General features: G+C 30.1%; 1 protein-coding gene across 1 annotated transcript; it reads right to left on the minus strand.

Annotated features, from left to right (window-relative positions):
- Positions 1–427: 427 nt before the first annotated feature.
- Positions 428–7,114, minus strand: LOC139846972 (protein CHROMATIN REMODELING 19-like). The gene is made up of 12 exons (XM_071836559.1): positions 6,416–7,114; positions 6,193–6,310; positions 5,009–5,049; positions 4,665–4,915; positions 3,932–4,112; positions 3,583–3,768; positions 3,181–3,342; positions 2,520–2,678; positions 1,993–2,070; positions 1,759–1,895; positions 1,286–1,504; positions 428–855 (listed from the first exon to the last, which is right to left on the minus strand). The coding sequence occupies exons 1-12, from the start codon at positions 6,950–6,952 to the stop codon at positions 693–695; spliced, it is 2,232 nt and encodes a 743-aa protein (XP_071692660.1). The 5' UTR covers positions 6,953–7,114; the 3' UTR covers positions 428–692.
- Between the last annotated feature and the right edge of the window lie 5,136 nt (positions 7,115–12,250).

Here is a 12,250-nt window from a genome sequence, read left to right on the forward strand (position 1 = left end):
TGGGACTCTAGCATATTGAGGGTATGTTTGGCAAAATTAAACGGTTAGTTCTTAGATATATTGGTGTTTAGTAGAGTAGCTGAATATGTTAAATAAAGAGTAAAAATGACACACACACACACACACACACACACACACAAATGCTAAAAGCTAAACATTATATCTAGTAGCTTTTAACTTTTAGTTTTTCCCCTCTGTATAAAAGCTTTTAACTCTTTTAATCAAACTGAGTTTTGTTATCATATATGGAACTTTTTATAAAAATTAAAAACTCCTAAAAGCTAGGAGCTAAACATACTTTGAATAGAGTAGAATACACCATTTGTTAGATAAGCATAACATTATATAAATAATCAGCTGATTCACATGCGAACTCTAACGTACAATAGTTGAGTACCATTAGTAGATCATAATAACATTCTCTTAAAGTCATTACAAATGTTAATCCTTTTCATTATGTTTCTTTCGCAGTCACTTTCCCTTGCCCAGATCCACATTTGCAACCATTCAGAAATGATACAAATTCTAAATAGATGAATCAATTAGTGATCAACTGACTTGCAACTAAGTTATGTGAATGATGAACAATTTCACAAATTCAAGATTTTGTTTTTACATGCTCATTTATGCAATTCTTGGATCATCAACAAAAGCAAACTCAAAAGTAAACTTGGCGTTAATTAGTGATATTCTCATCCCAATAACAAAGTTGAGAGTATTTCTCCCATGGTCTTATCGGCTGCTTCACCTTCTTTTTCCACTTCGATGCCGGATTCGAGTACAGCAGCATCAAGTACCAGTTTCCTCTTCGCAATCTCGTACACATTCTCATCAACTGTATCCTTCGTTACCAACCTTCAATCATGCCATTACATAAAAGCTTTAGGACATAACATGAAGAAATAGTCATATAGAGATGGCAATTGCAAACATGCAAATTAGGGTCAAGCTACAAGATTTAAAAAAATAAATAAATAAATAAAAAATAAAAAAACACGGGTCAAACAGGTTGAACGTCATCTGAAGCAAGGTGACAGAAATCGCTACTCAGATAGCACTCAGTCACGACTTCTTAGGGAATATTCAGATGTTGACCATGTTTGACTTTGACCGACTGTCAGAGTTTGACCGAGTTTGACGCAAACAACTTCAAGCATTTGAGATAGTAGGTGTTTCTAGGTCAATCCTGTTTTGACCTGTTACAGAAAATCTCCATGACCCGCCCATTTTACTACCTCTATACACAAATTACTAGAGAAATACAGACACCCACATATGAGTGTACCTATAGATAGTAACAGGTTTGGTTTGACCAATGCGATGACAACGGTCTTCAGCTTGACGATCAATCTGAGGGTTAAAATCCATATCATGTATGATGACAGTATCAGCTCCGGTCAAATTTAGTCCTTGTCCTCCAGCCCTTGTTGACAGCAAGCATGCATTTATAGAAGTATCGTTATTGAATGTGTCCACAATTGTTTGTCGCTCTGTTACCTGAGTACTGCAACAAAAGTAACATTAAAGAAAATAAAATAAAATAAAAAATAATAATAATAACAGATTGTTACAGCAACAAAAACGTTTGAATACAGCAAAAACTTATGATTGAGTTTGACCGAGTTTGACTGAGTTTGACCGAGTTTGACCGAGTTTGACCGAGTTTGACCGAGTTTGACCAAGTTTGACTGAGTTTGACCAAGTTTGACCTAGTACTCGCCCGAGTTGCAAAAACCGAGTACTCGACACTGGTTGTACCTGCCATCAAGACGTCTGAATGTAACTCCAATTACATCTAGGGCCCACTCTAAGATGTCGAGCATTGAAGTCCATTGACTAAAAATAAGAACGCGATGCCCACCACGCACAAGCGTAGGAAGAAGTCCAGCCAAGGCCTGCAACATTTAATGCCAGAATTAACGACCATATGTGATTAAACATATAGTACATAATTACTTTGTATCAATATCTCGTTATCATTTAATCATATACCCGGCACTTTGCAGATGTAATAACATGGTCATCTGAAAGAGTTTTTGAAGTTCCTTCATCACCATGGTAAAGTAAAAGCTGCAACACAAGACAAAAACAGATTAGTTTAATCATCCATTAACAAGTTGCTAATGGATGGTTAAACTGTATATTAACATAAATCCAAACACATTCTTAAGTTTGAGCCTAGTCCGATAGCTTTGTGAATTGAAGTCAATATCTACATTAATACTCATAAATATAACTTTTATGTAGCCATGATAACAGAAGTATTTGCCAATCATGCAAATGAAAATTTCAGATGTACATAATATGTAATAAACTATACGATCATCAATTCATTACCAAATGAAAAAAATAAGAGGGATCACCTTCTTCCAGTTTGATTATATAAATATGGTTCACTACATAGTTACTACATTACAGTTCATATGATATTACTCCTAGACTCCATATAGCATAATTATAATATAATAATTATAATTATAATTATTATTATTATAATATTAAAAGGGAATGATAATTACCCTGTGAATTGAGAAATCGTTGTAAGTCTTGAGCTCCTCGATCACTCTGTCCAAGGTACATTCATCACCAAATACACCTTTGGGATGCAACATTTTAGCAAATCGAATAACATCCTTATCTGTGTAGATACGTCTCACCAGTAATGGATGATTTGCAATCTGGTAGTAAAAGCAAGTGTATAAATATGTTACTGATGTACTAGTCTATGCATAATCAAATGAAGAGTTGATCACTCGATTAATCCCTGTAAAAACTATAGACTAAAAAGTGCACAATTTGGGACCAAATAGTCGCAAACGTACACTCTTAAACTAGATCATTATAAAAGCAACAACCAAGTCCTTTTATATAAATTTGATAATTCTTGTTTCCTTTATGTTGAGCTTAACGATTTGGGATCACAGCTAAATCCATTTTACAACCCAAAGATATTAAAGAAACAAATCAAACTCAGATACAAAAACAATATAGTATCGTTTAACTGGGTTTTACAACATATTTGACATCCATATTTAAAACTGGGTTTAACAATAGAGGGACTCGTTGTGCATCATAACAATCAACACCATTTTGTAACTTGGGTATATAAGCAGGGGAACACAATTTGTAACTAGATTGTAATAAAAGGAAATAAATATGAAATAAAATCATCAGTAAAACCTTTCGAAATTGAACAAAATAGTTTGAAATCTGACGACGTGGAAAATGAGCATTATTAACTTCTCCAGACTTAGCCAGACGTGCACGTGCAGCAGCACGATATTCCTCAATGGCTTCTTGATAAGCTTCACTTTGTTCCTTTTCCATACGAACATATTCAACCTGCACAAACATTTCATGAGTAAAACAAATTCTTTATATATATATCAATATTAAAAATTAGACAAAAAATTGCTTTCCCTGAACAATATTATATAATTGCCCATTTTGACAGACAGCTTATACCTACCTGTAATGTTATTATATCATAAACATTCTTGAAGTTCAGACATCAAATAGATAGTACATTCTAGTTGTGGTTGCTTATATATACGTGATTTCTTGTAAGAATCTTATACATACCTTTTGAACCTTTGGAACTAATTGTTGCATTACGTCGGATTTTAAGCGTCTGAGTATAAAGGGTCCTAAAATTGACTTCATTCGAGCAATCAAATCTGTATTTTCGGCATTTAACAGCTTTTTAAGGTCCACATCTTCTGTTTCAAATAAATCAGGCATCATAAACTCCAACATTGACCATAGTTCCTGCAATCAAACACATCTACATATTCACAAAGCAGTACTTTATAGTCAAACGTATTCTAATCTTCCAAATTAATGATCAAGTTAATTCCCTAAATGCATCACAACAATGATTTAGCTCAAATACAGTAACCAACATGCATATTAAATATTCGGAAACGCATACATGTAGATCATTTTGCAATGGAGTCCCTGTAAGCATTAAACGCTGTTTGGCATTTCTTGCAACAGAAGTCAAGTTTTTCCATCTGTAGCTGTTTTTATCCTTTAAAGCGTGAGCCTCGTCCATTAAAACACAACTCCACTTCCAACGTTTCAGGAGTTTACGGTCATCTTTCTGTTGTGCACTGTAAACAGAATTTTTAACACAAAAACATGTCTTAACTACAGGTGCCAAAATAGATGGGTCGGGATCCATAGATATCTTCGTACGGGTCGATCCAAAATTATTATCCAAAGCTTAATACTTAACGAAATACTAATGTGCGAAAATTACATTATTTTAATAATAACAAAATAACTTTTAAAACAAAATGAAGTATAAAATTTATGCACTGATAATACACTTTTGCAGCTTTCAGCACATTTTACTCGTTTCCTTAAACACTAATTTATTTTAATTTTATGGATTTTACAAATAACAGCCCTAAGTGTTATCATTAACACGCTTTAAGTTATTGTACAAATCAATAACCGCCAATTAAAAAAAGTAATTGAGAACCGCTATGTGCAATGATTTGATGGACATTAACAACTCTTAGGGCTTGTTGTCATTAGCAAAATCCTGAATTTATTTAACCCGTGAACCTGAAAATATAACATTGCCCCAAATTGACCCATTCAGATGTAAAAAATGGAACCTCGAGCATCAAAAAACAAGATTTAACATGGACAGATACCTGTGTCTTTCGAAAAGCGAGTAGCATACAAGAATGACATTAAACGGGGGTGGCATTTTACTTTTGGACAAATAATTCAATTGTTTAGAATGGGCTGTTCTTCCAGCTCCATGAAATTGAAGCACTGTAAACGATGGACACCATTTTTTTAATTCTCTTTCCCAATTTTCCAAAACGGAAGCAGGACAAACAATCAGATGAGGCCCAGGGTCGTTTTCGAAGTGATTGAGCAGGGTAAGGTATGTTATTGCCTAGTTAGAGATAAACATGACAATAAATGTTATATAAAGTAAACCATAATCAATTTATGATAAAGTATGAAAGAAAACTCCAAGCTAAAATACCTGAATAGTCTTGCCAAGACCCATCTCATCTGCCAATATTGCTGCAAATTGAATCAAAAGAGATAAGTGATGCATTTGCCTCAAAAAAAAAAAAAAAAAAAAAAAAGGAAAAAAAAAAAAAAGAAAAAAAAAGAAAGAAAAAAAAAAGCAGTTTGAAATAAGAGTTGCATGATTAGTCAAAGTAGTTTAGAACTTTTAAGAATCAGCATTACAGAAATGAAATGGATGCTAAAGGGTAAAAGGAGAATGTTTTCCCTGTTTATATACCTAGAAAAGGCGGGGGGTTTTACTCATAAGTACACGGCTTAATCAGATTATCCCTTGACCGTTTCCAACACTTTGACTAGCCAACACGAAATTTGTAGCTAGTGATTTTAGAAATGGATGCTAAAAGATAAAAATTAAAAATCTATCTATGTTTGAATGATAATGCACTCACAAATGAGCCATCAACAAGTGATTGTCAGAACTACATGTGCAGATGTGCCAGATTATGATATAGAGTTTTGAGACAAACATACAAACAATTGTCTTCAACTTACTCACATACACATTTCAATTCTGGGGCATTCATAATGGTCTTCATAATTAGGTTAACAGTTAGAAGTATCTATTTGTTTGACCAAGTATTACAAAAGAAACTTTCTACCCTATTCTCTTATGTCTTCTCTTAAATTAATGAAAAACAACTCAGTTAGAAGTCCATATACCAACCTACAACAAATTAGGGCCCTTCATTCCATAAAAACCAATGAAGCTGATGATCTTAAACCCGACACATCAGCTCTTGTACTAGACATTTTGTAAAGTGGCACTTAACAATGTTAAAAAAGTAACTACAACCACATTTGGAACATTTTTATAACTCAAATGGGAGCGATCTATGTGAGATACATAAGAGTTGTACAAAGTTTCTCAGAACTTCAACTAATATCTTCAAAATCCTTACGTGAGCAAAGAAGATATACAACTAATCTTCTCTTGCTCATAACTTTACTCCTATACGACCAACCTAATTATAAAAATACAGCTAGCAAATCTACGTGCAATGAATATTAAAGTCCAAACCATTCATTAACTAAATCCTAAGTAGATTGTGAATACAACTGATATAACTTACAAACATTATTGTGTAAATGTTACTCAAATAATTGAAAGTGATGTAAAACTTGTTTGATGTATACCTCCAGCAACTTTTTTCCTGTACAGAAGCATGAGAAAATTGACACCAACAAGCTGGTATGGTTTTAGAAGAGGTTGAAAACCGCTTCCAGTCGATCCGCACGCTTCAGATACATCATCCTACAAATAGATTTTATAAAAATTAACCTAAAACATAAAGCATTAATCATCAAATCAAAATTAAATTTTATAATAATAACTGAAAACGCAAATGCAAATCCTCACATGAGTGACGATTCTAACAGACGAAGATACATCATCTACTTGAGCAAACCGATCAGAACAAACTGTAGATGATCCGTACAAATCACTTCGAAGTTGTGCAGAAATATTTGCACATTTTTGCAGTGCTTTGCCAACAACATCTACTTCATCTTCTAATTCTTCAATTTCATTTGCATCATCAAACCCTAATTCTTCATCATCTTCATCATCAATTACGAATCTACGGCCACGTGTCGCAACTGAGGTTACAGGAGCTTCTTCAAAATCATGATCCTCCAAATTATCAGTAATCAACGAGTGTGATGCTGGCTGTTCTTTGATAAATTCAACATCTGAAGAAGATGAAGAGGATGAAGGTTTTGAAGTTCGTTTGAAAGCAAAAGATTCGATTGCAGGTGGTGATTGTGAGGGTTTGGTTTTGGAAATTGATTTTGATTTTGAGGGTTTGTTGTTGAGTGGTAGTATTCGTGAGGAATCAAAGTCGTGATTCGACCATTCGTCATCTGATATTTCTATCGATTCTAATCCTCTTTTCATTTCGTGATTTTAATTTTATGAGAGGTGAAGTGACGATGAACTGATGATGATGAAGATTTTAGGGGACAGATGTGTTGTCGTTTTGGTTTCCAATACAGAACCCCAAATTCTTCACGGAGGGAAAATAGAAAAGAAAAAATTGGGATTTTGTAGGGAAATTAACGCATACAGAAGAAACATTGTTTTTTCAAAAGAAAATTTTTTTCAAGGATGGTCACACGTGGTTTGTAATTAATTATACGTATGGTCCCTATGCTTATTTTCATCAAGATAGGTCCCTATAGTTTGCACATGAATAATTAGTGATGGTTTTGTGTCCCGGAAGTTCGTTATCTTTTTCATTAAAATTTGACATTTGCAAAGCATGTGAGGGTAAATCGTCATTTTTCTTTCTCCATCATATTATCCCTTCACCTTCATATTTATCTCTCCTAAATTTTGTGAACCTTAATTCCTTATATCTCAAAATATAAATTCAATCTTATTAAAAATTACTTAAAATAAAATTCATAAACATTTAGATTCAAAATCAATAACCAAGGGCCATTGGCTTAACGGTATTGAGGTGACCCTCTGACTTTGAGGTCATTGTTCAAGTCCTGCAATAAACATATGTACATATACATGTAAAACTATCATGTGCCTTTTAAAAAAATCCACAACATTTAAAGTATGCATATGAGCAACATTAAAAGGATGCTTATGAGTTTATATCATTTGAAGCAACCCTTTGTTGGACCTTCCTTTATAAAATTCATATCATTGTTGTCGGATCTCTCTTCTCCGATGTCCCTCCAGACCTCCCTTCTTCGTAGCCGCCACCGGACCTCCCTTATCCGTTTCCGTTACAAAACCTCCTTGATTTGCTTCCACCATTATACCTTCCTTCGTCGCCACTATACCTCTCTTCAGCGTACCCAGATCTGTGGACATCTATTGGAGTTTATGGGTATGATTTATAAGTTGAAGTGGGTGTAGGGTTTAAGATATTTCCAATTTTGTTACTTTATATTTTGCAGGTAAGGTTAATTCAAATAAACAATTATAGATGGTATGTTCATTTTTATATTTGATATAAACAACTATTTGATTATTTGTAAGATGTTTAGGTAGGATTTAGGAATATAGAGTTCCGATTTATACTTTATCTTTATATTATTGGGAAGCTCCCGTTACCTCAGTTAAATTTGGTAGGATTTAGAGAAGAACCTTTTGTCATTGGTCATGTGAGTTGTACATCCACTATCAATTATCCAATTTTCTTGCCTACAATGGATTAATTACTTAAAACTTTTGATACCCAATATTTGGTTGGGTCCAGGATTATTAACATCACAGACACCGATTTTAATCCATCTTTTCACAAATTTGAAGGGGTTGTGTTTGTTTAAGATCCAACGTTAATATTCAAACGTTAGTCTAGGTTTTGATTACTACAATAATCATAACTCATGAATAAGCAATACTAAGTAACACGGAAATTCATAAACTTGCTTTTTCTCTAGCAAACGACCAAACTACACAATGATAAAACAAGAAGAATTTCGTTTTAATCAAAGCATGCATACAGGAAATTATCACGACGGGATCGTTGGATAGACCGTCCATGCTTTGTATACATACAGTCAATATCACGGCTAATCCATATATCGACCGTAATTTTAACTAATCAAAACACAACTTTCAAATTTAATGATCAGTTATAGTTTGAAACTATTAATGGTTAAAACTCAATCCAATGCATAATTGTATGAGTTCCAAAAGATAATTAACAAGGTTCAATAACTTTTAGATATGAACATAACTATCACCATTAGTCAAACCTATGATTCACAACTAATCATCGCAATAACACATAAGTGTTTGATGACTTTTATAATCTTAAAGTCTATCTAGACATCTCAGGAAAGGTCATTAAGTCACAATTAGGAAAAGCTCCCTCCTAAACATGAGTTATACATTATTGTACACTTATACATTGTGTGTTTAGCTATTATGTGCAATGTGCTTAGATATTATTAGTAGCTTAGGTGAAAGGGCCCGTTCATACCGATTATAAACGATTCACATTATTTGATTTCATTGTGAGGTATTGACCTCTATATGATACGTTTTGTAAACATTGCATTCATTTTTAAAAGACAAACTTTCATTTCAACGAAAGTTAATGGGTATGCATACCATTTCAAATACATCCATTCTATACCAATTATAATTACGTTTCTCAAAATATAAATGATCTATCTGTCATTTAATTAATAACAATCTTTTTGAACTCGAATGATTTGAATGCAACGTCTTTTGAAAATATGCCCTGAACGAATCCAAATAATATCTTTAACATGAGAAAATGCAAAGCGGAAGATTTCTTTCAAACCTGAGAATAAACATGCTTGAAAGTGTCAACCAAAAGGTAGGTGAGTTCATAGGTTTATCACAAACAATCATTTCAATAATTTTAATAGACCACAAGATTTCATTTATAAACAACATACACAAATTCCGTATATAAAAATCATTCATATGATAAGTTGTCTGGTAACTGACATTAACAAGACGTCAAAGTAATATCCCCCAGCATACAGGCCGCACTCTGTATACTAATAATTCGAAGTACTAAAGCATTCCATTTTCCAGAATGGGGGGTATTAGTGCCCGTAGATCTACCTTTAGGATTCGCGTCAATTAGGGTGTCTGTTCCCTAATTCTTAGGTTACCAGACTAAATAAATAATAGGGATATCCCGTATAACAATTTCATCATATAATGTAATTAAGTACTTGTGTCTATTTCGTCAAACATTTATAAAATTAGGGCATGTATTCTCAGCCCAAAAATATTTATAGCAAAAGCATTTAAAAGGGAGCAAATGAAACTCACGATACGATATTTTATAGTAAAAATATGCATACGACGGTACTGAACAATGTAGGGTTGGCCTCGGATTCACGAACCTATATCAAGTATATATATTAACACATAATATTAATCAACTAAGTATATTATTTTTATAATGTATTATGATTAATATCCTTATATATAATTATACTAATACTTATAATAAGTTATATTATATATATGATATATATAATTTAATTAATGTTATAATAATATATTAGTTAATATATTAAAATATGGTAGTTTGTAATATTAGTTATATTTATGTTACATGTAATAATTATATTTTTTATATAAAGAATATTTGTTGAAATAATAATAATAATACTAGTAGTAATATTAGTAATACAAATAATGCTAATAATAATAATAATGTTTAAAATAATAATTTTAATGTTAAAAATAATAATGATAATAATAATAATAATAATAATAATAATAATAATAATAATAATAATAATAATAATAATAATTATGATATTCATAAAATTAATAATAATAGTAATTTTTTATAAAAATAATATTAATAACAATAAAACTAATTACAATTCTAATAATAATAATGATAGTTTTAATAATAATACTAATAATAATAATAGTAATATTAATTAAAAAATGATAATTTTAATAATAATGATAAAAATAGTTATTAGTAATGATAATATTAATAACGATAGTTTTTAATAATAATAATAATAATAATAATACTTATTAATAATAAAAATGATAAAATTAATAATAATAATAATAATAATAATAATAATAATAATAATAATAATAATAATAATAATAATAATAATAATAATAATAATAATAATAATAATAATAATAGTACTAATATTACTACATTAAGAAACAAGCTTTTCAAAAATAAAACGCCACTGCCCGGGTTCGAACCCGAGACCTCTCGCTCACCCGCATGTGACAACCCAGAAATTTCTGACCAAATTTAAACTTTATCTTTATATTATTCCGACACGATAAGCAAAGTTTATTAAGTTAAATCTCAAGAATTTTAAAAATTTGTTCGTACATTCATTTAACCTCGACCAAACTCCAATGATTCACGAACCATTATATAAATGAATATGATTATATATATATGTATATATATTATAACTTGAGAATATTAACAAAGTATTAGACGTATAATACTTTACATGAACGTATTTGTTTCAATATGATTATCGATGGAATTAGAAGATAATATCAAATGATTGATTTATCAGATATATTGTGATATTGTTAAGGGTCTCTGTGGTGAGGTCCACGATGATTTGAGAAATCTTTTCTTTTTAACGGTATTCGGAATAAATGATAACGTGATCTACAAGTAAGAACAAAGTGTCAATTAGCGAGAACTAGACAAAAGTTAGTGGAGATTTCTACTTAATTTTCAAAACATGCTTTACAATAATTTCCTCTTGACTCTTGATAAGTTAATAATTTAGCTTTTATAATATCTAATGTAAAAAGGGAAATCATGTAGAGTAAATAATTAGGTTAATGGTTGTCGATAAGATAAACCCATTTGACATGTTACATTAGGACAATTTCATACAATTAATTATCCATTGGGCTTAACCCTACGGCTCATGAATAAACTGTAAGTTAAAAACTGGAAACTGTTATGACTTACATATCATATGATTTTATTTTATTAAATGAAAAAAAAAAATTCAATAGAATAGAATTTATTTATTAAATGTTTTTAAAAAAACGTAATTTGAATATATACGATAAGTCAGAATATTAATTGTTAAGAATTAAATATATGAATAACTTGCAATATGTATTTAAAAAGTGTTTATGAATATTAAATGTATATATGAGTTCTATGTAAAATTATTATTATATGTATATTCTAATATGTTAAAATATATAAATATTAAATATTAAATGTATGTTATTATTAAATATTACATAATTAATGAATTATAATATTAATTTACAAATTAAGATAAATGTTATATTACTATTAGTAATTTTATTATTATTACTAATGTTAATATTAATATCTGTATTATTAATATTAGTAACTATAATATAAGTATATAAATATGAAATTTGATACATGTAACTTGCTATATCTTAATTATTTTTTATATAATTATCAAATATTATTATTACCTTTATCATTAAAAATAATTATTATTAACATTAATAATATTATTATTATCATTTTTATTATTATAATTACCATGATTTAGTTTTAATAGTTGTATCATTATTATTAATATAATAATTAATAATATTAGTATTATTAATATTATTATTATTTCTTTTATTATTATAAGACTTATTTTGATTAATAATTTTATTATTATTATTCAATTATTATAATTATCAGTATTTTTATAATATTAATAATATTAATATATTTATATTTACTAATTACTA

The sequence above is a fragment of the Rutidosis leptorrhynchoides genome, chromosome 5, assembly GCF_046630445.1.
Source record: "Rutidosis leptorrhynchoides isolate AG116_Rl617_1_P2 chromosome 5, CSIRO_AGI_Rlap_v1, whole genome shotgun sequence".
In the NCBI taxonomy this organism is placed as follows: domain Eukaryota; kingdom Viridiplantae; phylum Streptophyta; class Magnoliopsida; order Asterales; family Asteraceae; genus Rutidosis; species Rutidosis leptorrhynchoides.

Bases quoted from the DNA above. Each gene is read 5' to 3' on its own strand.
- LOC139846972 (XM_071836559.1), bottom strand. From the start codon at position 6,952: ATGAAAAGAGGATTAGAATCGATAGAAATATCAGATGACGAATGGTCG. The intron at 6,311-6,415 runs GTGAGGATTTGC...ATCTATTTGTAG, and splicing joins CTGTTAGAATCGTCACTCAT to GATGATGTATCTGAAGCGTG. The intron at 1,505-1,758 runs GTACAACCAGTG...CTTTTGTTGCAG, and splicing joins TTCAGACGTCTTGATGGCAG to TACTCAGGTAACAGAGCGAC.